The sequence below is a fragment of the Myotis myotis genome, unplaced genomic scaffold (genome assembly GCF_014108235.1).
Source record: "Myotis myotis isolate mMyoMyo1 unplaced genomic scaffold, mMyoMyo1.p scaffold_m19_p_9, whole genome shotgun sequence".
Taxonomy (NCBI): Eukaryota; Metazoa; Chordata; class Mammalia; order Chiroptera; family Vespertilionidae; genus Myotis; species Myotis myotis.
The window spans coordinates 83,115,835-83,142,028 of record NW_023416401.1 but is presented as its reverse complement, the minus strand read 5'-3'; the positions used below and the strand labels follow the sequence as shown (position 1 = coordinate 83,142,028).

The 26,194-nt window shown below is 54.2% G+C and overlaps 1 protein-coding gene across 1 annotated transcript; it reads left to right on the top strand.

Annotated features, from left to right (window-relative positions):
• Nucleotides 1–9,286: 9,286 nt before the first annotated feature.
• Nucleotides 9,287–25,200, top strand: KCNG1 (potassium voltage-gated channel modifier subfamily G member 1). Its single transcript, XM_036322728.1, has 3 exons — nt 9,287–9,544; nt 19,003–19,802; nt 24,416–25,200. The coding sequence occupies exons 2-3, from the start codon at nt 19,029–19,031 to the stop codon at nt 25,184–25,186; spliced, it is 1,545 nt and encodes a 514-aa protein (XP_036178621.1). The 5' UTR covers nt 9,287–9,544; nt 19,003–19,028; the 3' UTR covers nt 25,187–25,200.
• The last annotated feature ends 994 nt before the right edge of the window (nt 25,201–26,194 follow it).

Below are 26,194 nucleotides of genomic sequence, written 5' to 3'. Positions count from 1 at the left end.
GGATAGAGTTCGGGCCGCTGCCCACAGGTCCCTTCTGGCTGGGAGTGATAATTAAACAGAAAAGGAGGGCCTCTTTCCCACCCCCCAATAACAAACATGATTCTTGACTCATTATCAAAGCTGGAGACTGGCAGTAAGCAGCAGGGCTGGCGGAGAACGCCTCTAACCCTGCACTGGGTACAATGTGCAGTTCTCAGCGCTCAAGGCCAAATCACAGCAATTAGTGGTGTGGTGCCCACCAGCCGACTTCACGCTGGGCTAGTGCCCAGATTGCTAAAGAGACGCCCCTCTGCCGCTAAATGCCTTGGCAACCACAGGCAATGTTCTCTGCTCCCTGGTGCAGGGACTACGGTGCTCCAGCCGTGGGGTGTCTCCTACCCACTACAGAATGGCAGATAAGTCCCCAAAGCAAAGAGAGGCTAAAGTTTTCCCACACTTCCTACAGCTTTGCAGGAAGCACAGAGCCCTGCCCACCCCCTGCCTCCTCCCTCACCCCAGAGGTGCTTGCTCTGGCTGGAGAAAGGGAAGGAGGAGGGAGAACAGATCCCTGCCTGCGGCATTTATTGAGCTGAAATCAAGATTTTATCTCTAGGCCCCCAGCACAAACTCATGAGTAACAGAACTGTGACCCACCCCTGGGCTCCTCAGAATTCTGTGGGTTTTTCCATCAGAAACCAATTTAAGTAGATTGATTGGACTGAAAATAGCGGTCATTCCCAGGTCCTCAGGGTGACCACATTTTGCAACTAGACTTGGAATTTCTGGCTCAACAATGGAAACACCCTGGCAGCTGAGAGTAAAGCAACCGATTTGTCCAAGACTCAGCTGTTTGCAAAGCACTTTCACATCCCGAACCTCACTGACTCTCCATAACCCTGAGAGAGGGCTGCAGAGCAGCGTCGGTCCCCGGGCTCCCAGGGCACAGTGATTTATCCGAAGTCACGCACCTACAAAGCGGGAGAGCTGAGGTTCAAATTCAGGCCTGTGTTCTCCCTCCCCCTTCTCGCCACCACATACTAGTACATACTCGTGGAATCGTATGGCCTGATCAGAGGCCAGTCCACTGGCTCACCCCTTGCCCGCTGAGATGGCCCCACAACGCTTTGGTAAAAACCCAGGGCTCCAAACAAGAGTTTGCAGGCGGCCTCCACATCAGATAACTTTCTCCACCCTGCTCTGTGGCTGGGAGGCTGGCATGTACCCGTCCCCTTCTAATTGGGCCTGGCCAATGGGGAGCCTCAGCAAGATCAGAGGGAGGGAGAAGCCTGGGGTTGCATCAGGCTACTTGGTCTCTCAACTGAAGGTCATTGGTCCTCTCAGGACAGCTCTCTAGCTCCAGTCTCTCCCTCTGGCTTCCAAGCCTGCTGCTTCCTCCCATCCCTGCTGCTCTAAGACTAATAACAGCTCATCAACATATACCAAGTGTCAAAGGATGACCAGAAAGTCGTTTTGAACGAACATGGGCTTTGGAGTCAGGCAGACCAACCCCTTGACTTTTCAATCCTGTGAACCGAGTGGACTCTCCTTGTCTAGGCCAGTTGGGGACGATTCCTGACTGCTCCGGCTTCTCCTCGTCTCCACGTGCCCAGCGCCTTGCACGGGCGTGGCACAGGCCCACGGCTCAGCACACGGTGCCAAGTGAACCCTCGAAAGTGGGGCTAGATGTCTAGTCCTCGGAGCATTTTTAGGAGTGGACTTTGTTTCCACCAATAAAACCCTTATCTAAAGCAAACAAAAGTGATCCGGCAGACACTTAAATGTCCATTGCTTCCTGAAAACGGTTTCCTTGTTTAAGGGTCATTTGAAGTCCCCCAAACCCACCTGGCGAGGTTCCTTCCTTCATTCCACAGAGCGTCCTGCAGACCCTCTTCGCCAGGTGCTTGAAAGAGAGCAGGGAGCGGACACCGGGCGTCCCTGCCCCTGTGGGGCTTGCATTCTGGAGGGAGAGACAATCAAATGTAAATTAAACTCATCGGAGATCATTTCAGATACTGGTCAGAGCCCTGGGAACAAGCACATGGAGGATGTGAGAGAATGTGGGGGGGGGGGGCGATGCTTTAGGCAGAGGCGTGAGGGGGCCTCTCTGCGGAGAGAGCATCTGAGCCAAGATGAAGGGAGGAGGGGCCCCATGAAGACCTGGCTGAAGAGCATTGGTGCTTAGGGCAGAGCCCCTCGAGGCTTGGCCCCCTGGGACCCTTAAGAGGCAGGCTGGCGTAGTACAACAGGGCGGGGACCCAGCCTGCCAGCCTTCCCCTGCCACTCACTTGCTGTGCAATCCCCACAAGTCTCTTACCCTCTCTGGGCTTTTGTTTCATTATCTGAGAGAAGGTTTGACAACACAATCTTTCTAAGCCGGTCCAACTCTGACGATCCTGGGGGAGGTTCGGGGGGCAGGGAGGGGAGGGCATTGGACAGGACCCTTGCAAAGCTCAGGCTGTGCTCCTTCAAGGTTTTACGTCCAAACTCGCAGAAGACCAACAGGCAGAGTCCGCCACAGCAGTGCCCTCTGGGCAAAAAGGATGAGAACGGGAGCTCTGAGGCTCTGACAGCTCCATCGCTGCAAAAATGAAGACGTCGTTTCTCCCATGCCTGTCTGCAGGAATAAAACCAGGTGGCAAAAGCCCAGACTGCTCCGCTTAGCTGTCAGCAGCCCTCCGACTGGCTGCAGCCTTGGAAATAAATGGTCCCGTCAGCTGCTGAGGGGAGTGAGCTCAGGATTTCAGATGAAAATGAAATAAGAGGGAACACAGCCCAGAAGCGATGCAAAGTAACAACAGGACACTAAAATCTTCCACTGCAGCAAGAGTGCTGCACAGGGTGCTGACCTCAGACTCGGGGACACGGCGATGAGCTCATACCCAGGGCTGGCTGGTGGGCCCTGCGCTTCTGGGGTCCATGGGCTGTCTGAGGGGACCTAGTCCTGGGTGGCAGGGCCACTGTTTTCTTGCCCACTCCCATCCTGTCCACTCCTCTTGCCCCAGATCAAACAGCCCACAGGAACAGACCTGCAGACGGGGTGCCTTCCACCTTGTGCCAAAGGCAAAGAGCCTCAAACCTTGCACTCCCAGCAGGAGGGAGACAGGTTACAATCCCAGGAAATGAGACGATGCAGGGAAGACAACCATTTAGAAAGCCATCATCTCCCGGTAGCTGCAATCCTGCTAAAATTGAGGTTCAGGGCCATTCAGTCTGTGTTGCAATCACGGCTTCTTGTAATCCTGAGCAAATTACTTACCTGTGTCTCGGCTCTAAAAATAGGGGAAATAATAGTACTGACCACATCGGGTTGTTATGAATTAAATGTAAAACTCTGAGAACAGGTCTGGCACAAAGTAAATGCTCTCCATAAGTTAGCTCCTTTTAATTTTTATAAATGTATTCTTTTATATTCACATTAATTATGTCTCTGTATATACAAGTAAAGCAACTAGTACTAACCAGGTTCAAACACCCATCTAAGTTCATTGATACCAAGAGGCTAAGCACCCTCCTGACTCTCCCCTCCCACATCTACCCAACAATCTTCAGCAATAATGCCCAGCCTTCCTCTAGCCTTGCTGGTGCATAGCAGCTCTAAGGAGCTGTCTTTCCTCCTAAAGAAAAAAGTTGAAAGCCAGAGTTAAAATATCAAGTGCTGCCTTAGCCGATTTGGCTCAGTGGATAGAACATTGACCCTCAGACTAAACGCTAGCAGGTTTCATTCTGGTCAAGGGCACATACCTCAGTTGCAGCTCAATCCCCGATTGTGAGAGGCAACCAATCAATGTGTCTCTCTCATCTCTCTCTCTCTCTCTCTCTCTCTCTCTCGCTCTCGCTCTCGCTCTCGCTCTTCCTGCCCCCCGCCCCACTGTCTCTGAAAATCAATGGGAAATAAACATCCTCAGGTGAGGATTAACAACAACAACAAAATCTCAAATGTTTATAGGAGCCACGCAGGTAGATGAGTAAAGGAAGCACAGTGTTAGATATTAAGGAGCAGTGGAGACTGTGGCAAACTGGAGAACCTATACCCCATCTCATGGAAAAAGTTGTTGCCAGCCTCAGACAATTTTACCAGTACATTCAGGGTCAGCACATCTTCTAAGTTTTCAAGGGAAGCCAGAAATGAAGATTTTTTTATGAGGTCTCCTAATTTTCAAATACTGGCACATAATTCATCATTTTTAAAGCATGGCCGATGGAGCAAGATGTACCTGTTTGTACCCTCTAAGTTGGGGGGCAGAGCCTTCCCTGCTGTTACCGACTGCCAGGCAAGTGTCCCTTCCCTGCAAGAACCAGGACATTCTGGCCAGGCTGAAGCAACAAGGAACTCTAGACAGAGCTTAATTAAGCTCTAGACTGAACGCCTATTAATTGGTAAAGGCTTAGAGAGAAAAGCGAAGGCGCGAGTCCCCTGAGGGCTGGAGCAGTGGAGGAAAGCTGGATGAAGGAGGTGGGCTGTGAGTGTCGGGACCAGGACAACCATAACACAGACCTGTGGCACTCGCTTGTCAGGAAGGTGCCCTGGGCTGATGGCACTTGCAGACCACAGGACTGCAGGTCCTCCCAGGGGAAAGGGCCGTGCACCATTCTCTCCACATGGCCCTGGCTTGGCTGGAAGTCCTCACCCCATGCAGACGTCTTGCAGCATGTGGATCTGTGGGCTGACCTGTGTCTTTTGGGTCCCGAGTGCTTGCTCAGTCCCTAATGAACATGTGTGCCATGATCCAATGGACAGAACCAAAAGACAAAAAGCAAGACATCAAAGAATAGAGTGCACCACCTCCCCACACTCACCTCCAAAACTGAAAATTTCCCCCAAACGGGGGAAATGGGCAAGGGCTGCAATCCCATGGCATGCTGCAGCCCTGAAGGTCGGTGTTTGCACAGAGGAACCCCTCGCGTGAGGTGCTGGGAAAAGGACAGTGACAACCCATCATTACCAGTGTCAGCGAGGTCTGAAACAGCCCCAACATGTCCACGAGACAATGCACAACATATCAGAGCTTTAGTAGGTATCTTGGATCATTCTAGAACTAAAGTATAACCCCTCCCCTGGTCAGTAGTGCAGCTGAGAGGCTCAAGGCACCAAGGGGTCTTGTGTCCGATCACACAGCTAGTCTAATGGCACAGGCTGGCCCAGAACCCAGGTCTCCTGACTCCCCATCCAGAGCTCCCTGGGGGCTAGGAGCAAAGCGGGGCTGGAGTGAGGCAGGTGGGGCCCGCCACTGGGATGCAAAATGTAAGGGGGCACCAAAATGTCAGTAATCACAATAAATAACATTTGAGATCTTGCTCCCTGGCATATGTCATTAGTCTGGCTCAAATAAACTCTTACCCCCCCCCCAAAAAAATTAAATAAATAAATAACATTTTCATAGAATATTTTTAATCAAAATTAGTACAAAACAAATCTATTATGAGCAAAATATCAACTTTTAAAAGAAAGCTTCAAGTAAAGTTGTGCCCTTGCATGCCCCAGCCTCACCCCCTGCACCCCGATCCCGGCCAGGACAGGTCTCAGTCAGATCCCAAGGTGACACTGCCTGAGACCTGAAGGAATGGCTGTGTGGAAATCCGCGGGAAGGCCACTGCAGACAGAAGGACGGAGCCTGCGTGGGGTGTCCGAGGCACAGAGAGGAGGCCGAGTGCCTGGAGCAGTGACTGCAGGCAAAATCGTCCCAGCCCCACCCCAATTCAACAAGCTGCAAACCGCCCCCGCTCCCCCCCCACACACACACACTCACACACAAACACCCAGTTAGGTTCCCCCCACCCCAGAGAGCTAAGGAAGAAAACCAGCACCCCCACCCCCTCCCCACACTCACCTCCAAATAACCAGTTACCTTGCAAATCTAAGCCTTTTCGTCTCAAGGGAGAAGATGGATAAAAAAAGTTTGGAGAGCTCTGCATAACCCTTTAGGCCATAGAAAAACAACCCAGAACTTTATGACTAACTGACAGTTGGTTATGAATGGGAAGGAAGGCATATCCTTAAACCGCTGACAGCAACTCCCTTTTAAGGTGTTTCCTCGGGGCCAGAGGCGCCAGGCGCGTGCTGCCACCCATACCGATAGCGGCTTGTTTTTCAGTGCCACGGCTTGGGCTTTAGGTCACACAGACCTGGATTCAGATACAGCTTTGCCATTTACTATCGGACCCTAGACAATTTACCAGCGCAAGAGACCAGCAATAAACCATTCCCTGGGCCCGTGGTAACTTAAAGGACGTAATGTGGGCTGAGGGGCAAACCACAGGCAAGAGCTGGGGAGGCCACGACCCGGCACCAGCACACCATCCCGTGAGGGATGTCAGCCAGGTCTCCCAATGTATCAAAAGGAAAAAAAAAGAACTTATGTGAACTCTCCCAACTTTTAAAGGTTGGCAACTAATTCAAAATTGTTTAAAAAAATTTAACCCAGCAGGGCCAAATATAACAGGTCTGTGAGCCAGAGCCCCACCTATTGGCCCAGTGTGTACCTCTGACATTCAGCAACCCCCCCTGACACCTGGAAGGTGCTCAGCAAGCAAGGAGCATCCCATCTTTTCAGAAAACTTTCACAGGCAGCACCAACATCTATTTCCACACAACAGCTTGGGAAGGAATGCTTCTCAGGCGGAAAATGAAGATATGAAGAGCTGAAAATCTGGAAGGCTCTAAAGGGAGGGGGGACTGAAAAGAGGGAATTCCTTAAAAGGATTTAAAAGAATTTTATTGGACATAGTTTAGCACAAGTCAAGGATAAGATCAGGCAGTAATTTAACTCCTGGGCACAGCAAGTGAGTCTGTGTATGTGAGGTGGATGAGGGCGGTGGGGGGAGGCAGGAAAGGAGGGAGGGACTACCCTTCTTGATGGTTTCCACCCAGTGTCTCAGGGTCTTCTGTTCATGGGTCACCCCAACATTTGTCTCAGGTGCACAGCGTTCTGACAGGCCCAGCCATTGGGAGCAGCTCCTCACAGAGGTGCTCATAGGTCCAGCTGCCCCCACACAATAGGCAGTAAGGCTTCAATCCCCAATGGATCTGGTAGCTCAGTTGGGCTTGGAAGTGAGACCAAGTCGGGCTAAGCTTCAAACTTTCAGCATCAGTGGTTCTCACACTCTGATCCCCAGACCAGCAGCAACAGTATCACCAAGGAACTTATTAGAAGGGTCCCTCTAACCAGAAATTCGGGGGCGCTGGGGTCAATCATGTGGGTTTTAACAAGCCCTCCATAGGGTTCAGGTAACATCCTCGAGGTCCCTCTGAGATAGTGAAATCTGCCCCATAGGACGGTCCTGAGTGTTCCACCAACAATTATTTCCGAGGCCTGGTGTGTCTGCGCTAGGCGGTTCGGAAGATGCTGGGAGGGCAGCACACAGCCCTGGCCCTGATGGAGCTTGGTGTCTCGAGGGAAGACCAACAATGAGAAGGGAAAACATATATAAAAACCCCAATTTTCAGATGGCAGAGGCAGGCCGAGGCCTGACCCTTCACACAGAGCTGCTTCTCAAAGTGTACTCCAGGGACCACCTCTCCTGCACACCCGCCCCAGTCCCCTCTCCGATGTCCCTGTTCCTCAGATAACCCTCCCTCTCTCCTGCTCCAGGACCATCGCCTTTGCTGCTCCATCCACCTGGAAAGCTCTTCACAGATCACCCAGGGCTCCTTCACCTCGTCAGGGCTCAGTCACCTCCTCATGGGTCCATCTCAGTGGTCTCTCTCACCTGGCCAGCATGACTTAATGGTTGAGCGTTGACCTATGAACCAGGAGGTCACAGTTCAATTCCCAGTCGGTACACGCTCCCAGTTTTGAGTTACCGGCTCAATGCCCAGTGGGGGGTGTGCAGGAGGTAGCAGATCTATGATTCTCTCTCATTGATGTTTCTATCTCTCTCCCTCTCCCTTCCTCTCTGAAATCAATATATATTTAAAATAGGCAAAAAATAAAATAAAGTGGTCTCTCTCCCCTCACTGTACCCCACCCTGCTGTGCATGTCAGCAGTGTTCCTGGTTTTGTCCCTCCCCCAACAGGAGGTGAGTTCTTGAGGCAGGTGTGGTTGCCTCCAGGGCACCTGAGCCTAGGTTTGCCACATGAGTGAACACTCTAACCCTCTTTATGAAATCCCGGGAAAAGCGGGCACCCTCCACTCCGGAGCCTGTTCCCCTCCCTGAAGGAGAAGGCCACAGGCAGGGCCCACAGCCTTGGTTCTCTGATGTGAGAAGGCTGTAGAGACTGGAAGGAAAAGAGGAAAGAAAGGTGAGAGGCAAGAGACCTTAGGAGGCTGGTTCTGGCCCTGGCCCTGTAGCTCAGTGGTTAGAGCATGGTAAGGCTATGCCAGGGTTTGATTTCCTGTTGTGGGGAGAGTCACACAATGAATGCATGGATGGGTGGAACAAGTGGATGTTTCTTTCTTTCTCTCTCTCTCTCTCTCTCTCTCTCTCTCTCTCTCTCTCTCTCTTCCCCCCCCCCGCCCCCCCCCCAACCTTTCCTCTCTTTAAAATCAATCAATAAACAACAGCAAAAATAAAAAATAAAAGAGTCTGGTTCTGCTGTGGCGCCCTCTCCGGTCCAACCCAAACCCCAGCAAAAGCAGGGGGACTCCTACCAATGGCGTTGCTCCCAGCCGGCTGCCTGTGCCCCAGGGCGGGACCCTGGGACCCCAGAACCGTGGACCGCTGGGCCACGCAGACTCTGGGCGGTGGCACATGCGGACCCCAGACCCCAAAGGGAAGACACCTCGCCCAGCACATGCTGTCCCTAAGAAGCTGACGCCACAAGGCGCCCGCAGAGGCATGAGGGGCCCAGGGCAATGAGGCCCCTGGACTCCGGGGAAAAGCACGAGGCAGGGCGAGTGTGGCCCCCAGGAGCTTGGAGCGCGGAGCGCGCGGCCCGGGACAGTGGCGCGCGGGGGCTGTGCGTGCCCGCGGAGACCCCGCAGCGGTGGCGCCAGGGTCCCGGACCAGAGGCGCCCGCGACCCGCCAGGGAAGGCACGCGCGACCCCGGCGGTTGGAGCGCAGCAGCCCCGAGGCGGTGGAGCGCGGGAACCACGCGGGCCGCCGGCGCGGAGGGGCGGGAGAGGGGGCGCGGTGGCGGGGGGCGCTGCGCGCGTGCTGCCGGCTGAGCCCGGGGGCCGCGTGGAGCGCTGTCCGTCCGCGGAAGCGCCGCGAGCTGGACACCCGGACGCCGGGCGCCGGTGCGTGGCCTCGGCCCGGACTGCGGGGCGAGACGGCGCCGCGCGCCTGCCACCGCCCCTCCGCCCGCCGCGCGCTCGGTCCCTCCCTCCGTCCCGCCTCCCGCCCCGCTCCCTCCCTCGGCGGCGGCCGCGCGGTGCTGTGCTCCCGGCGCACACGGAGCCCGGCGGGGACGGCGAGGCAGAGCGGGCGGCCCTGGGTCCGAGTGCGGAGCTGAGCCGGGCCCGGGAGCCGGCGCTTGCCTGCGGCTCCAGGAGACGGCAGGGGAGTCCCGGGAGGCCACCGGCCCCGTGCCGCCGGGGTTCTCGCCCGGGACCCGCGGGCAGCGCGGGGGACGGAGCCGCGGCCCGGCCAACTCCGAGGCGGGGACGCCGCGACGGCAACTTGAGGTGGGAACTTTGCGCGCCGCAGCCTCGCCAGGCGCCACCGAGTCCCGACCGGCCCCCGCGCCTGCAAACTCGGGCTCGGGGACCGTTCGGGGCTCCTCGGCGCCGACCCCAAAACCTGCCGGGGAGGGTGCCTGGGGCGACGGAGGATCTAGGTGCACCTGCGGGGGACAGGGCGTGGAGCGCGCTCGCCACGGTCACGGTGCGCGACCAGCTGGTGTTTTTCCCGAGGGGGGTCACCAGGGTGCGAAGTGCGGGACCTTCTCCACGGCGGTGACTTGGTGGTGGGGTGCGGGGGCGGGGAGATGATCCTAGAGGAGGCGGAGGTGTCTCACCGCCTTGCGGATCCTGGGAGGAGGGAGTGTTGGGGGAGGTGGATGGGGCGACTGTCACTCGCTCATTCACTCCATCCCTAGGCAGGGAATGGGGCTTCCCACTAGTGGGCTTCATTGAGTCATTCATTAACTCGGCAAGCTTCTAACGAGTGCCTACTGTGTGCTAGGCCATGGGGGTTCCCAGACAACCCTTCACCTGAGGCTCCAGCATCTGATAGATAAGGTGGGTGGTCACCACCTCAGCCTCAGGGTCCCCCTACTCAGGAGGGGCTCAGCCTGAATGGATTGGAGCTTTGGAGTGAGAAAGGAAGGGAGAAAAGTTCATTCACTCATTCGTGGATTGGACAAAGATTGGCTGAGCACCTACTATGCACAGCTCACCCTGCCAAGACTTAGCAACTATTATTTCATTCATTTAACAAACAGTTACTGAGGCCAGCGCTGGGGAGAGAACATGCAAGGAGAAGGATGGGGTGGGGACGGATAGGGCAGAGGGCAGCTGACAGCTAAAGAGAATTAAGACCCAGCCCTCCCTTGAAGAGCCCCCAGCCTGTGGGGTGGCTGTCCCAGCAGCCCCCGTGTGTGTAGGGCAGAAAGTCACTGGACACGTTGTAGAAGGGCTCTTCCGTGGCCATGGAGTGTGTTCATTCCCCAGGGGAGAAGGCAGTCTGGAACAGGTTCTAGGGTAGAAGGAAGGGTCTTTCAGAGGCTCCTTAGGGGCGGGTGGGAATGGGGAGGAGGGGTGAGAAACAGTGATCTAACATTACAGAGGAAGGCAGGCTCCCACCCATGAGGCCCGTGAGTTAACTGTCCATTCAGCAGGCATTTTCTTAAACACTTGCTATTCTTACACACTTGCAGGGTGCCAGGCACCTAAGTCACCCAGGTGGATGAGACAGACCCAGAGATACCTGCCCGCCCACCTTTGCTGACACCTCGAGATAAGTTCAGGGGGAGTGAGAGGAGGGAGCGGGAGCTGATTCATTGCACACTGGGAGGGATAGGGGGAGGCTCCTGCCTCTGTGAATCTGAGCAGAGGTTTGTCACAGGGCGTGTTTGATACCCACACACGTTACTGCAGTCAGAGCCACTATGGGCAGCCTCCCCAGGGAAGGTTTCTCGCTGCTGGAGACCAGTCCCACTGCCGGGCCAGGGGAGGGGCGCATGGCCAGGGTCTGGACTTCTCAGGCTGTGCTGGACCTGAGCTTGACCCCTATGCCCTCTTCCTGGGAGCTCTGCAGAGCACCTGCTGAGGGGGCAGGTGTTGGAAACTTGGGCAGGATGGCCCCTGGGGATGGCCCTCAGCAGCCATTCCCTAGCCCAGCCCTCTCCAGCAGGAAGATGTCTGTTGTGGGACACATTCCAAGCCCACGGGGAACCATGAATGTGCTGGAAACAAGACAGCCTCGATTCCTGCCTGGAGGCTTGAGAACGCAGGCTGCCCTGGAGCCGCCTGGGGTCCCACCACCCCCTTGAATTCTCTGCACCAGGCACACAACTGGGCTCTGGCGAGAGGTGAGGGAGTTGCCCCTGGGAAGAGAACAGAGACCTGTGTCCTGAGATTCAAGGGATTAACCCTCTGGACCCTGCAGGGTGTCTTGACTGGGCCAGCCTTTCTCCACATCCCTTTTCTTGTATGTGATGAAGAGTCAACATTTCCCGTTGTCGAAAGATATAGAGGTCTGGGAAACCACTCTTGGTTGACTCATTAAACCCAGAAATGGAGTCCCTGAGTGGGAAATGGCGGCCGGAAGGGCCACTCCAAGTAGAATTAACAGAAAGGGAGAGGCAAGAAGGTCTAGCAGCAAGCACTCAATCACTGTTGGCCATTTTTATTATATAGCCGGCTGTGTTTGATTAACAAAATCAGAGCACAGAGTGAACGTGCTACAGATAGGATCTGAGCTGTGCCTCGGATTTTCCCCTGCTCTGCGGGCCCTCACGCCCGCGCCTCACGCCTCCCGGGCAGGCAGGCACCTCCATGCTGTCCCTCCTCCCTTCCTCACCTCCCCACCCCGGCTTACCCCACAGACTGCAGCCATCACCCTCGCCGAGGAAGAACTGAGGGGTGATTCAAGCAGGTGGTTCCTTCCTGCTGTCCCAAGGTCTCCGCTGCGTCCCCAAGCCTGCTCCCTTGCTTACGCCTGTGTTCCCAAATTTCACCCAGCAAGGAGACAAATAGAAAGGGCCTTCTGGCTCGCACCCCGAAACACCTCCTGGTGGAAGGCAAATGTGCATTTGGTGGTATTTTGCAGCAGCTGAGTGAGGAGGCTCTAGAGGGCTCTTTTTCTGTCTCTTTTTCTGGGTGTGGGGGGTGAGGAGGGCAGGTGACTCTGGCACACGTACTCATGTGGGGGTAGGTGGGGGTAGAGGGAAGAGCCCAGCTCCCAGAAAATATACCCCCCTCCCAGGAACTTGGGCCCCAGCTCAAAAGAAGCCGGCCAAGGTTCAGCCTGGTTGGATTACGATGAGGATGGACGGCAGGCAGCTAGGAAAGCTCTCCCCGTGGGTACAGCGTCTCTCGGAGAGATTCGACATGCCAGGACCTGGGCCAGGCTAATGGCTGGACCCATTTTGATTCACGTTTTAATTGGAGATTAATGCGGCATCCCCCAAGTCTGAGTCATCCCAGCCAGGAGCCCTCACCCTGGCCGAGGAAGCCGCCCTGGCAGGGGAAGGGCAGCGTGGAGAGAGCCATGGGCCCCCGGACACCTGCTTGGGATGCGGGAAGGACACAGGTTGGGAGGTGTGGTGTGAGAAGGAACCTCAGGAGCTCTGGGGAAGAAACGCTTTTCTTTTAAGAAGTTGCCTTGGAGGCTGTGTTAGTTAGTGACCGTCACAGATTACCACCCATTTCGTGGCTTAAAGCAACACAGATGTATTGTCTTCCAGTGTTTGGAGATCAGAAGTTCAAAGTGGGTCTCTGGGCTAGCTTCAAGGGTTCGGCAGGACTGTGCTCCTTCTGGGGAGGATCCATTTCTTTGCCTTTTCCAGCTTCTAGAAGCTGCCTGCATCCTTGGCCCCTGCCCCGCATCACTCCAACCTCTGCTTCCGTCATCACACTCTGACACGGACCCTCCTCCCTCCCTCTTACAAAGACCCCTGTGAGTACACAGGGCCCACAGACGACCCAAACCATCTGATCTTCTCCCCATCTCCAGATCCTGCATTGAGTCACACCAGCAAAATCTCTTGACTCGTAAGGTAACATAGCCCCAGGTTCCGGGGATGAGGATGTGGACGTCTTTGGGGGACCACTATTCTGCCCACCATAGGGGCGTGTCTCACCAGTGTCTGTTACAGATGGTGAGCCAGAGACCCACCCTCGCGCCTGGCTGGTGCCACAGGAGGGCTTCTGCCCAGAAGCCAAAATGGCCACTCAGAATTTGACAAACGCAGGCATTTTGTTGATTCCTTCCTCTGCTCCTGTGCCAAGTGCACAACAGGAATAAAGATGTTTCCCCCGACCACAGCCACCGCCTGCTTTTCCGCATCCCTAAAGACCATCCGAAAGTTTGTCTGAAGAAAACAGAGCTGAGAGACCCAGGTGGTGGAGACATGCACCCCATGGGAAAGGACCTCTGGCTCGCACCCCAGGACGCCTCCGGGGAAGCAGGGAAATGCAGAGTCAGAGAGATTTGGCTTGGAGTCCCACAGGCTTAGTTTGATTTTGGCTTCGTCACTTATTATCAGAGTCCTGAGTTCCCACTTCTCAAAGCCTCAGTTTCCTCATCTGCAAAGTGGGGGCGTTAATGGGACCACCTGCCTCTGAGGGAAGCACGTGGCTCACGGAATTAAGGCTCTTACATGGGGCCTGGACTTAGTGTGCGATTGAGGGAGGCTGAGATTGCTGCTGTTATAGCGCCATGGCTGTTTAGCGTGCGCGTGCGCTCTGTCTGTCTGCAGCCCCCCCTTTCACTCAGAAGAGGGACAGAGAGCTCTGTCCGAAGGATGAGCATAGGATGGAAGGGCGGGGTCCCCTCCTGCTCCCTGCTCCTACCCCACCAAGCTGTGCATCCCCGCCCGAGTCAGACCCTGGCCACAGAGCGGCTTCATGGTGGGGCTGCCACTCAGCACTGCTTACGGTGTGAGTTCTCATTTGTCTTTGGAAACGTGTGCTCGGCCCTCAGGCATTGCTGGTGAACATCGTCCTCCCAAGAGGACAGGAGATCTCACGTGGGAGTGTCGGTGGATCTGCTGGCTCACACCGGGGAGTTGATCAGGCCGTTCCCCATGCAGTTTTTTCTCTCAAATCAGAGGGTTTCCACATCTCCAGTGAATCTCCCCAAATGTAGGGCCCACAGAGCCTTCCAGAACCCCAAGGACATTGAGAGATTGGGCAAGGGGCTCCCCTCCAAAGCTCAGAGCAGCTCTTGCACCCCAGTCCCTGGGGGATCTCTAGGCGTTCATGGCATCCTCTCTTTCTCTCCTGAGCATTTGTGAGACTTCCTAAGGGAACCGGTCAAAATGCCCACTCCTGGGCCTCCCCTCCAGCATCTGGGGAAGGTCTGGGAGAGGCTGGGACGTCTGCATCTCCACTGAGCATCAGGCCCGGTCAGAACCCAGTGGCTTGGTTGCTCTTATGCTTCCATTTTTCTTTTTCTTTCTTTCTTTATTTTTTTTTTCTTTACCTGGATTAAAGCCCAGAGTTGTGTTAACCACACTCTGTCTACTTCTCTCTTCATCCTGGGCCTGGGCTGGGCCATATTATTCACTGGCCCCTTCCTTGCAGTCCCCATTCCCCACTCTTGTCCCCCTTTCCCTCCCTCCAGGCACCCTCCCCGTGGGTGATATAGATCCCTGCATGTACATGAGTCTTTGTAAAATATGTAATAGTGTGTGTGCTCATTTACATAAATAGCATAGTGCTATAAACTTCTGTTTCTTTTTCCACTCGGCACCATGTTTCCAAGACCTAAATGTGTTCCTAATTCTACATCTAGTTTGTTGCTTCCAATTCCTGTGCCATCTACAGGGCTCCACCATCTGCATCTACCACGACTCCCTTGTCCATCCCCCCAACCTCGCCCCGATGGACACGAGGGGACCTCTTAGCACGACCCGCAACATGGGATGCACATTCTTGTACCTTGTTCCTCTCTTACATCTGATTCCCCAGAAGTAGATCCTGAGTCAAGGATTTGAGTGCAAATAATTTATTACCGCAATGTCTGCCAAGACCCCGGTAAACCCAGATCTGAGAAATCTACCCACAGTGGGATTCCTGGGTCACAAGGCAGCAGCCTCCTTCATTTCCCTCCGCATCCCTGGTGCCTTTCCCAGAGGCACCCCAGACCGCATCCCCCCAGCAGTGGGCTCTGAGGCTCAGACAATGCTGGGTTCAAATCCCACTGGATCAGGTCAAGAAAAGAGTCACCCTTGGCTGGTGGAAGGAGAGATGACAGACTCTTCCCCCCTCCCCCATAGCTTATAATAATACAGCAGGTGTCCATTGCATGTCTGGCATTGGGGCAATCATGTCACTGTGTCATTTGCTTTAGTCTTCACCACAACTCAAGGAGGCGGGAGCTATTCATATCCCCATTTTACAGATGAGGAAACTGAGTCTCAGAGGCAAGACATGTCTTGCCCAGAGTCACAGTGACTGGCCTTGAACCCGCGTCTCCGGATTTCAGAGCCCGTGGGCTCTTCTGCTTCCCCAGCTTGGGGTGGTCAGCAAGTTGTCCCTCAAGCTGGAATCCATAGGCCCTCAGAGGTAAAATCACTATTGTCCATCATGCTCTCGAAGTGACAGACCCAACACCACAGAGAACTTTTAAAAGACCGGGTTTTCTGTGAGGGTGTCAGGCTGGGTGAGAAGTGGCGTTACTTTCCAGAAGCAGGACTTGGCGGCCTGTTGGGTTTATGACCTTCATTAGGGACTATAGAGTCTGGAGCATGTGGAGCCGTCCCCCCACACCCATTGGACTGGGAGCGAGGAGAAGTGTGCCCATTCCTCAGCCAGCAAATGCCAGGTGTGGCCCTCTGAGGACGAGTGGCCTGAATGACGTTTGCTTCTCCCTCCTCTCCATCCTGAACCGTCTGCTGAGACAGGATAACTTTTCACACAGGACGCGGAGGCTGTTACTCACAACAGACCCCAGTGGTGAGAGAAAGAAAGGAGTTAACACGCACTGGGGGAGTTTCCCGCTGGAGGGGACACTGGGGATGGGAAGAAGAAATTCCTCAAGAGCAGAGGGGGTGACAGCACCCCCTGTGGGTTTCACAGGAGCCCTCCGGGGCTTGCAAAGCCAGAGGAATGTTCCTTGGCCTCCGTCATCATCATTCTCCATCATTCTCACCAAACAGAATGTCGGGTTCCTCTTGTCTTCGGTGGCAAAGATACAGCAGCAGAGCTGAAGATGATGGTCGGGGTGTGAAGTGCCTAAAGGGGACGCCTGTCACTCTTGTGTGTGGGGGGGAGGGGGAAAGGGGGGAATTATGGCAGCTTTGCCTGAGGAGATGGACTCCAATTTTAGGTCAAGTTAATAGCATTCTCAATACTCTAAAACCAAATCATTTTTATTTCAAGCACAGGTATAACCTGGTCTTTCCAAACCCAACCTGTGAAACTAGCTTTCCCCAAAGGTAAATGAGTGACGAAACCATCACTTTTGAAGGATTCCTGTTAGGAAAGATCTCCTCCCCAAACCCCACCCTGACTCCTATTAAACACTGTTTCTCATCTGAACAGGTGTGTGTGTGTGTGTGTGTGTGTGTGTGTGTGTGTGTGTGTCCGTTCAGGGTACACATTGACACTCAGGTACTGGAAATGAGTTTCCATGTGGAATTGATGGGTTTTGATGGTGCCCTGTGCTTCCATGGGGACTAGGTTTGGAGGAGGCATGGTGCTTTTATAAAGCAACTAAAGGCCCGGTGCACGAATTCGTGCAGGGGTGGGGTCCCGCCCGAGCCTGATAGGGCAGTTGGGGGTGGGCCAGCGGCTGGGGGAGGGGGAGGGGAGGGGCTCTAGGAGGTTGGGGGCAGGAGGTTGGGGGGGCCAATTGGGGCCCCATCCGGCAGTTGGCCTCAGCAGTGTGCATCATAGCGACCGGTGGTTGGGTAGTTCTGGTTGCTTGGCTCTTATATAGAGAGATTACACTCACCACTTTTCTATAGATTGGCTTAATTCTGGAAACCTCTGTTGCTATGATTTGAGGATCTCAAACTCTAATGCCTACAGGGGCCAGGAAGTAGAGGGGTGTTAGGAAGGCAACAGGGAGTGGGGGGCTGTGGCAGATGGCAGCATGCATGCCCTGCTTAAAGGGGACAGTCATCTCTCAGCTGGAATTTGGGCCAAATGTTGCCAGATAGTCTGGGTTTCAAGAGAAACCAAGAATATGAATTTTTACATAAAATTTTTTATCTTTCAAAATCTTCTCCAAGCCAGGAAAAATATTTGTGAACCAAATTCAGCCCAGGAGCTATGGATGAATAAGCAACCTCGTTCTAGCTTGGAGGGTTGGGAAGGAAGGAGTCTACGTAAGCTCATACTCTGACCTCAGTTTCTCAGAAGGACCCTCACCATGTCGGCCTCTCCAGCAGGAAATGTACTCATTTAGCAAACACTTCTTTGAGCTCCGAAGCTGCTGGGCACAGAGATTAAGAGATGAGTCAAGTACAGTCCCCCCCACCCCACCCCACCCCCCCACCCCACCCCCCCCGCCAGGGAGCAGGGAGTCTAATAAAGAAGCCAGGCTTGCACACAGATAATTCTAAAAATGGGTGATCAGTGCAGTGGAGATAAATGCACTATGAAGGGGGGGCAGAGGGAGCTCGATTTAGCTGGCAAAGCCAAGAAGGCTTCCTGGAGGAGCAAGCATGCCTGTCTTTGTTCACGCCTGTATCCTCAAGAGGACGTTTGCTGATTCGTGAATGAATGTGGCACTGTTATCATAACTGTATTTCTTTGGACATTATCTCTTATTGGTGGCAAATGATATACTTTTCCCATTTATGAGAGCAATATCCCTCCAAGATAAATACAAATAGTAATAATAATCATTGCATACCTACTATGTGCCAGGCACTGTATTAAGTAGTCTTCATTGAATCGTCTTGATAGTTCTATGGGGTAGGTCATATGTTTATACCCATTTCTCAGATGAGGACATTAGAACACATGAAGGTTGAGTAACTTGCCCAGGCCATGAGGCTCCAAGTCTATGCTCATAACCACCACACCAGCGCCTTTCCTCCTCGGCACTATGGGCTTTGGGGACCAGATAATTCTCTGTTGTGGGGCCTGGCCTGTGCACTGTAGGGATTTCAGAAGCATTTCTGGCCCCTATCTACTATGCCAGTAACATCCACCAGACATGACAATCAAAAATGCCTCCAGATATTGCCATGTGTCCCCTGGGGGAGAAATTGGCCCTCGTTGAGAACCACTGGTCTACACTAAACTACCTTTACAAGCTAAATAAATGCAAAAAAAAAAAAATTGGGGCTAATGTACAAGGAAGTTTTAAGTAAATAATAGTACAGAGGTTGCCTGGCAGCCCAGTGAGACGCCAGCTCCATGGGCCGGGGACCGTGACTGATTCTGTGTGTGGCTGTGAATCAGCAGAGCCTATAGCAGTGCCTGGCACACAGCAGCTCTCAGCATACTTCTATAAATGAGGCGGATGTGGAGGAACTGTAACACTTAGGAATGCTGAAGGATGCCGTTGCTATTTTCACTCTTAAGTGAATGTTTTTGTCCACTGGGGCTGCTGTAACCAAATACCTGAACTGGGTGGCTCACAAACAGACATTTATTGCTCACAGTTCGGGGTGAGGAGGGGAGGTGAAGTCCGAGATCAGGCCAACATCCTGGTGGGGTTCTGATGAGGACTCTCTTCCTGGCTTTTAGATGGTGCCCCCTTACTGGGCACTCACAGGGTGGAGGGGCAGGGCTCCTTATAAGGGCACTAATCCCATCATGAGGGCCCCACCCTCATGGCCTTATCTAAACCTAGTCACCGCCCCAAGGCCCCACCTCGAATATGGTCCCATTGGGGTTAGGGCTTCTCCCTATGAATTTGGCGGACACAGTTGAGTCCACAGCAGCAAATAATCGCAGGATCAGCGTTGTCAGCTGAGACTCGGGAGTCACTGAGGGTCTTTCCTCTCTTCTTCCCCCAGGCCGGAGAGGGATGTGAAGACTCAAAATGACCCTCTTACCAGGAGACAATTCTGATTACGACTACAGCGCCCTGAGCTGCACCTCCGACGCCTCCTCCCACCCGGCCTTCTTCCCGCAGAGCCAGTCACTCAAGGGCGTCTTCTACCGCCGGGCCCAGCGGCTGCGGCCTCAGGATGAGCCCCGCCAGGCCGGCCTGCCCGAGGACCGCCGGAGGCGGATCATCATCAATGTGGGTGGCATCAAGTACTCGCTGCCCTGGACCACACTCGAGGAGTTCCCGATGACGCGGCTGGGCCAGCTCAAGGCCTGCACCAACTTTGACGACATCCTCAACGTGTGCGATGACTACGATGTCACCTGCAACGAGTTCTTCTTCGACCGCAACCCGGGGGCCTTCGGCACCATCCTGACCTTCCTGCGGGCGGGCAAGCTGCGGCTGCTGCGTGAGATGTGTGCCCTGTCCTTCCAGGAGGAGCTGCTGTACTGGGGCATCGCCGAGGACCACCTGGACGGCTGCTGCAAACGCCGCTACCTGCAGAAGATGGAGGAGTTTGCCGAGATGGTGGAGCGGGAGGATGAGGAAGACCCGCTGGACAGTGACAGCCAGGACAGTGAAGGCCTGGCCGAGGGTGATGGCCACCGGGGCCACTGCATGCGGAGGCTGCGTGACATGGTGGAGAGGCCGCACTCAGGGCTGCCAGGCAAGGTGTTTGCCTGCCTGTCAGTGCTCTTTGTCACCATCACCGCTGTCAATCTCTCCATCAGCACCTTGCCCAGCTTGAGGGAGGAGGAGGAGCAGGTAAGAACCCACAACTATATGCAGGGAGACTTGCTGCATGGGGGACGGTCACTCAGGACAGGAGACAAAGCTGTCTGCTAGGCCACCTCCTCTCAGAAGTCCACAACTTTCACAGTGTCACCTCCTCCAGGAGGCCTTCCCTGACTGCGCTGGCTGAGGACCATCCTCCCTCCTTCCTGACAGTATGTCATCCTCCTCCACATTCAAATAGGGGCTCCCTACCTGTCCCAGTCTAGGCCCTGTGCCCCCAGTATCTTATAGCAGTGTCCAGCACCACAAGGCACTCCAGCACTCTCTGTTGGATGAATGAATGAGTGAATAAATGGATGGCGTGATTTATGATGTGCTTGGCCTGAAGCACATGACACATCATCATTTATTTCACCGACTTAAGTCCTTTCTCAACCTTCCAAGTTCCCTTGTATAAAAATATCCCAGAAATGTAACTTCTGTGGTAGGGATGCGGGTGTGCTCGTGTCTTCAAATAGTGAGCGTTTCTTTGTGTTAAATAAGTGAATGCGTGTAGAGGGTTTGCTCCAGAAGCTGGCGCAGGGCGTGCTCCATTCCCAGGGCTACCACTTAGCAGGAGAGCCAGGGGCTGCTGCAACCCTGCCTGCATCCACTCTGACAGAGACTCTTCCAGCATCCCTGTACCCTGTACCCTGTACCCTGTACAGGCGTGCTCTCAGCCACGTGACACATGAGAACACTGAGGCCCAGCAGCTTGCCCAGACCCAGGTCTGACCGAGTCCAAATTCTGTGTTCTTAAATGTGGAACTATGGGTTCCACATGGAGCCAGAGTCCTCAGATAGCCCACAAAGGTGGGTCATGGGCTGCACTCCCCAAAATTTTGACTTGGTCCCCAACATTTACTTATTTTTAATATATATTTTTATTGATTTCAGAGAGGAAGGGGAAGGAAGGGAGAGATAGAAACATCAGTGATGAAAGAGAATCATTGATCGGCTGCCTCCTGCACGCCCCACACTAGGGATCGAGCCCACAACCCAGGCATGTGCCTTTGACCAGAATTGAACCCAGGACCCTTCAGTCCATAGGCCGACGCTCTATCCACTGAGCCAAACCGGCTAGGGCCCCAACATTTAAAAGTAAGGCATTTTTTCATTTAAAAATTCAAACTCCCAGCTCCCATTAAAAATCTGTATGGTGGGGCCTGCTGGTCTGCCACCCCACGCAGCCCCTCTCGGTGGGAGCTGAGTCCCCGGACGTCTGCTCCCCAGTTCAGCCTCCTTCTGTGTGAGACCCTTGGGCCTTTGAGTCGGGACCCCCTTCCCCACACATGGGGTTTCTGGGTGTAAGTTTCAAGACAGACAGAAAGGTTTAGACAGGTATAAATTGTATAGGCGTTGGAGAAGTAGGTTTGGCAGTATGAACTTAATCCAAATATCAGGCCAGCCAGCATTTGTTGAGCACTGGCTGTGTACCCTGATGGAGAACTAGAACTACTCACCATGTGAGGTTTTCCACATGCATGCATTATGGAAGAAGTAGCAATACTTTTGCATTTATAAACCACAGAGGATATCTGGCACTTTTTTATATATTGAATTTTATTTTATTAGTTTTTTATTCTCTAGAGAAAGAGGAAGGGAGAGGGAGAGAGAGAGAGAAACATCGATGTGAGTGTTAAATATCAATCAGCTGCCTCCTGCACACACACATACACACACACACACACACACTTACACACACCAACCAGGAATCCAGCCCACAACACAGGCAGGTGCCCTGACCTAGAATCGCACTGACAACCTTCCAGTGCGCGAGACGACACCCGACCAACTGAGCCACACCGGCCAGTGCTATATACGTTGAATTTTAAAAACAAGTGTTGCAACAACAGCACTCACCCCGTAAAATTAACTATTGATAGGCATAAGGGGTACTGATGAAGAGGGCAGGACTAGAGCCAGATGGCCTAAATTTACATCTGATTTCCCCCACTCTGGTTGTGTATCTGTAGGCAGGTTACTGCACCTCTCTGTGCCTCAGTTTCCTCACCTACCAAAAAAAAAAAAGGCAGAGAAAATGCTCATCATTTGAGACCTGTCTGGAAGTACGTGTACTTAGATTAGTATAGATTTTATTTCAGCTCCAACATATGTGACCCTGATTTCATCAGGAAAATACTAATGAAGCCACTGTTTTATTCAACTTCTGAAACTTGCTTTTTAAAAAGTAGTACTTAGCCTTTCTCATGATTCAGTGACAGTACTATTCTCTGACTTCATTTGGGGAGCAGTGGGGCTCACTGCTTCAGTTCCTCCTTGAGGACCATTTGTATGTCTATGTATTCAGGCACCACAGGGAGGCAGGGTGGCCAGGACACGTCTTCCAGCCTCAAGGAGCTTCAAGGCCAATGGAGGGAGGACAGTGACACCCCTGTGACCATACATGTGAGAACAAGGAGTCTGAGACCTCAGAGCCCCCAAGTATGAGTTCATCTCTCCAGCCTATAACGCAGTGGTTCTCAACCTTGGGCTGCACATTAGAATCACCTGGGAATCTTGTTAAAATCCTGATTTCTGGGCCTCATCCTCCGGAAATTCTGTTTCTTTGTTACTAATGTTGTGGCCCCACCCCATAACAAAGAAACAGAATTTCCGGAGGATGAGGCCCAGAAATCAGGATTTTAAGTAGATTCCCGGGTGATTCTAATGTGCAGCCAAGGCTGAGAACCACTGCCCCAACGTATTTCTAGAGAGAGAGCTATTAGAGCAGGACTCGCAGAGCCCTGCTGTGCCCAGGGACCGCGGGGTGCCCCAGGCTACAGCCAGCAGTGCCTTCCTCTCTGCCAAAAGGCCCCTTTGAACTTGAGGTCACCACCATCCAGTTATATTCCAGAGAGACCAGCTGGCAGCCCGCCTGCCAAAGGCAGCAGCACGCAGGTGTGTGTGAGAGGCCGATGGAGTGTTTTCTTTGTGCTGACTTATCACAACATTTAAAATCCAGGAGATTTCATGGAAAACTCCAGATTTCCAGCTTTTCTCCAGTGAGGCTGTCTCAAGCCTGAATTAGTGGCTCAGGGCAGCGATCAAGGGGTGGACGTGATGGCCATGCTCTCCGGCAGCCTCCACCCCAAATGGCTCAGCTCCCCCATTTCCTTTGCCCGCCTGGCCTTGAGTTGCCCCCCCCCCCCCCCCGTCCGAACGCCATCCCAGTGCTCTTCCGTCCAGCAGGTAACACATATGAGCTGCTCACCTGCAGCACACTGGGCCTTTCCAAGTGGACAAACTGCCCCATCCTTGGGGTTACAGTCTGTTGGGACAGAGAGGAGGGGGCAGAGACAGACAATAAACATGATAAATAAGTAACTTAAAGGCATATTCAAAGATGATAAGCGCTATGAATAAATGGAGCGGGATAAGGGGAACCGGGTATAGGACAAAGGGAGAGGGTGATTTTTAAACAAGGGGTCACGAAGGCCTCCCTGGGAAGGTGATATTGAAGCAAAGAGCTGGAGGCAGGAGGGCAGAGCCATGTGGGTGTCTGGGGAAGAGGAATCCTGCTGGGGGGTGAGCCTGGGCTGGCGGAGGGGCAGTGAGGAGACCCACGAGGCGGGAGCAGGTGAGCGAGGCGGGCAAGGGCGAGAAGCTCGGGGTGGCAGCTGCCATGTGTGCCCTGGGAGACGTGCACTGTCCCTCTGAGTCATGGGGGCTGCTGATCAAGGAGGTCCAGGATCTGACTCCTGGGCTCAGGGTCCCTCTGGCTATGTGTGCTAAATGGATTGTAGGCCGAGGGAGCCCAGGGAGGGGGGTGCCCACCCTGTCCAGGTGAGAGAGGATGGTGGCTAGACCAGGGTTGGGGCCGTGGACATGGTGAGAAGTGGTTAGATTCTGGAATAATCTTAAATAAAGAGCTGACGGGATTTCCTGAGGATGACATGGGAGGTGTCAGGACAAGGCTAAGTCTCCTGTCCTGAGCAAAATGGGAAAGGTGGGATCACTGTTTGCTAATCAGGGGTACGACAGACGGGCTGGTGAAAGCAGGAGCCCAAAGAAACTAGATCCTTTTTAATTTTTATTGAATTTACTGGGGTGACATTTGTTAGTAAATTACACGGGTTTCAAGTGTACAGCTCTACAAAGAAACTAGATCGTAATTGTTCTCACCACAGAAAAGAAATGATAATTGTGTGGCATGATAGAGGTGTCTGCTCTATGGCAGTAACCATGTTGCAATGTGTAGATGCACCAGTCAGCACATGGACACCTTAAACTTACATGTTAATTATACTTCACCAAAAATAAATGTTTAAAACAATCAGGAGCTGGATTGGGACATGAGGAGTTTGTGACTCCCATCAAACACCGAGAGGTGACATCAAGGAGCAGCCCAGCCCATCTGGGTTCTGAAGTTCAGGGGCAAGGCCTGGGCTAGAGAGAGAGATGGTCAGCATCGAGATGACACCTCAAGCCCTAGCGATCTCCCAGGAGGTGTGCATAACTAGGCAGAGGCCCCAGGGCCATATGACAGGGGCGGGGGGCGGGGTGGGGGGGTCATCCAGGTAGCACAGCGCCCTGCCCAGGGCCGTGCTCCGTCCTCCTCCTGGTGGGACCGCTGACTCTCCCGGGACTCTCCCCTCCCCCAGGGCCAGTGCTCCCAGATGTGCCACAACGTCTTCATCGTGGAGTCGGTGTGTGTGGGCTGGTTCTCGCTCGAGTTCCTCCTGCGGTTCATCCAGGCGCCCAGCAAGTTCGCCTTCCTGCGGAGCCCGCTGACCCTGATCGACCTGGTGGCCATCCTGCCCTACTACATCACCCTGCTGGTGGACGGTGCGGCCTCCGGCCGCCGCAAGCCGGGCGCAGGCAACAGCTACCTGGACAAGGTGGGGCTGGTGCTGCGGGTCCTGCGCGCGCTGCGCATCCTGTACGTCATGCGCCTGGCCCGCCACTCCCTGGGGCTGCAGACGCTGGGGCTCACCGCCCGCCGCTGCACCCGGGAGTTCGGGCTCCTGCTGCTCTTCCTCTGCGTGGCCATCGCCCTCTTTGCCCCCCTCCTCTACGTCATCGAGAACGAGATGGCCGACAGCCCCGAGTTCACCAGCATCCCCGCCTGCTACTGGTGGGCGGTCATCACCATGACAACTGTGGGCTATGGAGACATGGTACCCAGGAGCACGCCTGGCCAGGTGGTGGCGCTCAGCAGCATCCTTAGCGGCATCCTCCTCATGGCCTTCCCAGTGACCTCCATCTTCCACACCTTCTCCCGCTCGTACCTGGAGCTCAAACAGGAGCAGGAGCGGGTGATGTTCCGGAGGACCCAGTTCCTCATCAAAACCAAGTCGCAGCTGAGCGGCCTGTCCCAGGACAGTGACATCTTGTTCGGAAGTGCCTCCTCGGACACCAGAGACAAGAACTGAGCCTAGAGCCCACCACCGCCCCCCCCCCCCGGGACCCCCAGCCCTGCCTGCGGCTTGACGCTATCGCCATCACTGCAGACGCCTTCTAAGGCTCATGCCAATTCTGAACGTGGCCCTGGCCTAGGACTGACCCCGTGCACGCCCCCGGGGGGATGTCCACTACATCCCAGAAGGGTCCCTGCCCTCCTCAGCCAGCCGAGCTGGTCCCAGCACACAGCGTGACCGTCCCCGCCCGACCCAGCCCTCCAGCCTGTGTCCCTCGATAAGGAGATGGCGTGTTCGTTCCACCATGTAAATAGCCCGCCCAGCAAAGACCTGCTTTACGGGTGTGCCTGGAGAAAAAATACAATCTGCCGCAGCCGCGTGTCTGTCTTCACTGTGGATCACATGCAATTAAAGCAGTGGTTCTCAACCGTGGCTGCACATTAGAATCACCTGGGAATCTTGTTAAAATCCTGATTTCTGGGCCTCATCCTCCGGAAATTCTGTTTCTTTGTTATGGGGTGGGGCCACAACATTAGTAACAAAAGAAACAGAATTTCCGGAGGATGAGGCCCCTGCTTTCATGACTCACACCTGAAAAGTAAGTTTTCCGACCCATTGTGGCCCTCGAGTCAAAAAGTTTGCCCACCCCTGCTCTAAAGCAAACCTGGTCACTGGCTGCCCTGCTAGACCCATCACGGGCCGCCCATCACGTGGGGAATAAAACACCGGCTCTTCCACAAAATACCGACTTCTGCGCATGGGCCACAAAGTTTCAATCGCACTGTATGTGCGCGCCCGCACGTGGTATTTTGTGGAAGAGCCACACTCAAGAGGCCAAAGAGCCGCATGTGGCTCGCGAGCCGCGGTTTGCCGAGCGCTGACCTAGCCCATTGCCATCTCAGAGCCTTCACACCTGTGATCCCTCTGCAGGGACTGCCCTTCCCATAGAACACTGCGTGGCTGGCTCCTTCCCATCACTCCCCTGACCACATGCCTAAAGAGTCCACTCCGGCACCTCCACCA

Excerpts from the sequence above, each read along its gene's own strand:
- KCNG1 (XM_036322728.1), top strand. The coding sequence starts at position 19,029 with ATGACCCTCTTACCAGGAGACAATTCTGATTACGACTACAGCGCCCTG. Across the intron at positions 19,803-24,415 it reads TGAGGGAGGAGGAGGAGCAG|GGCCAGTGCTCCCAGATGTG; the intron begins GTAAGAACCCAC and ends CCCCTCCCCCAG.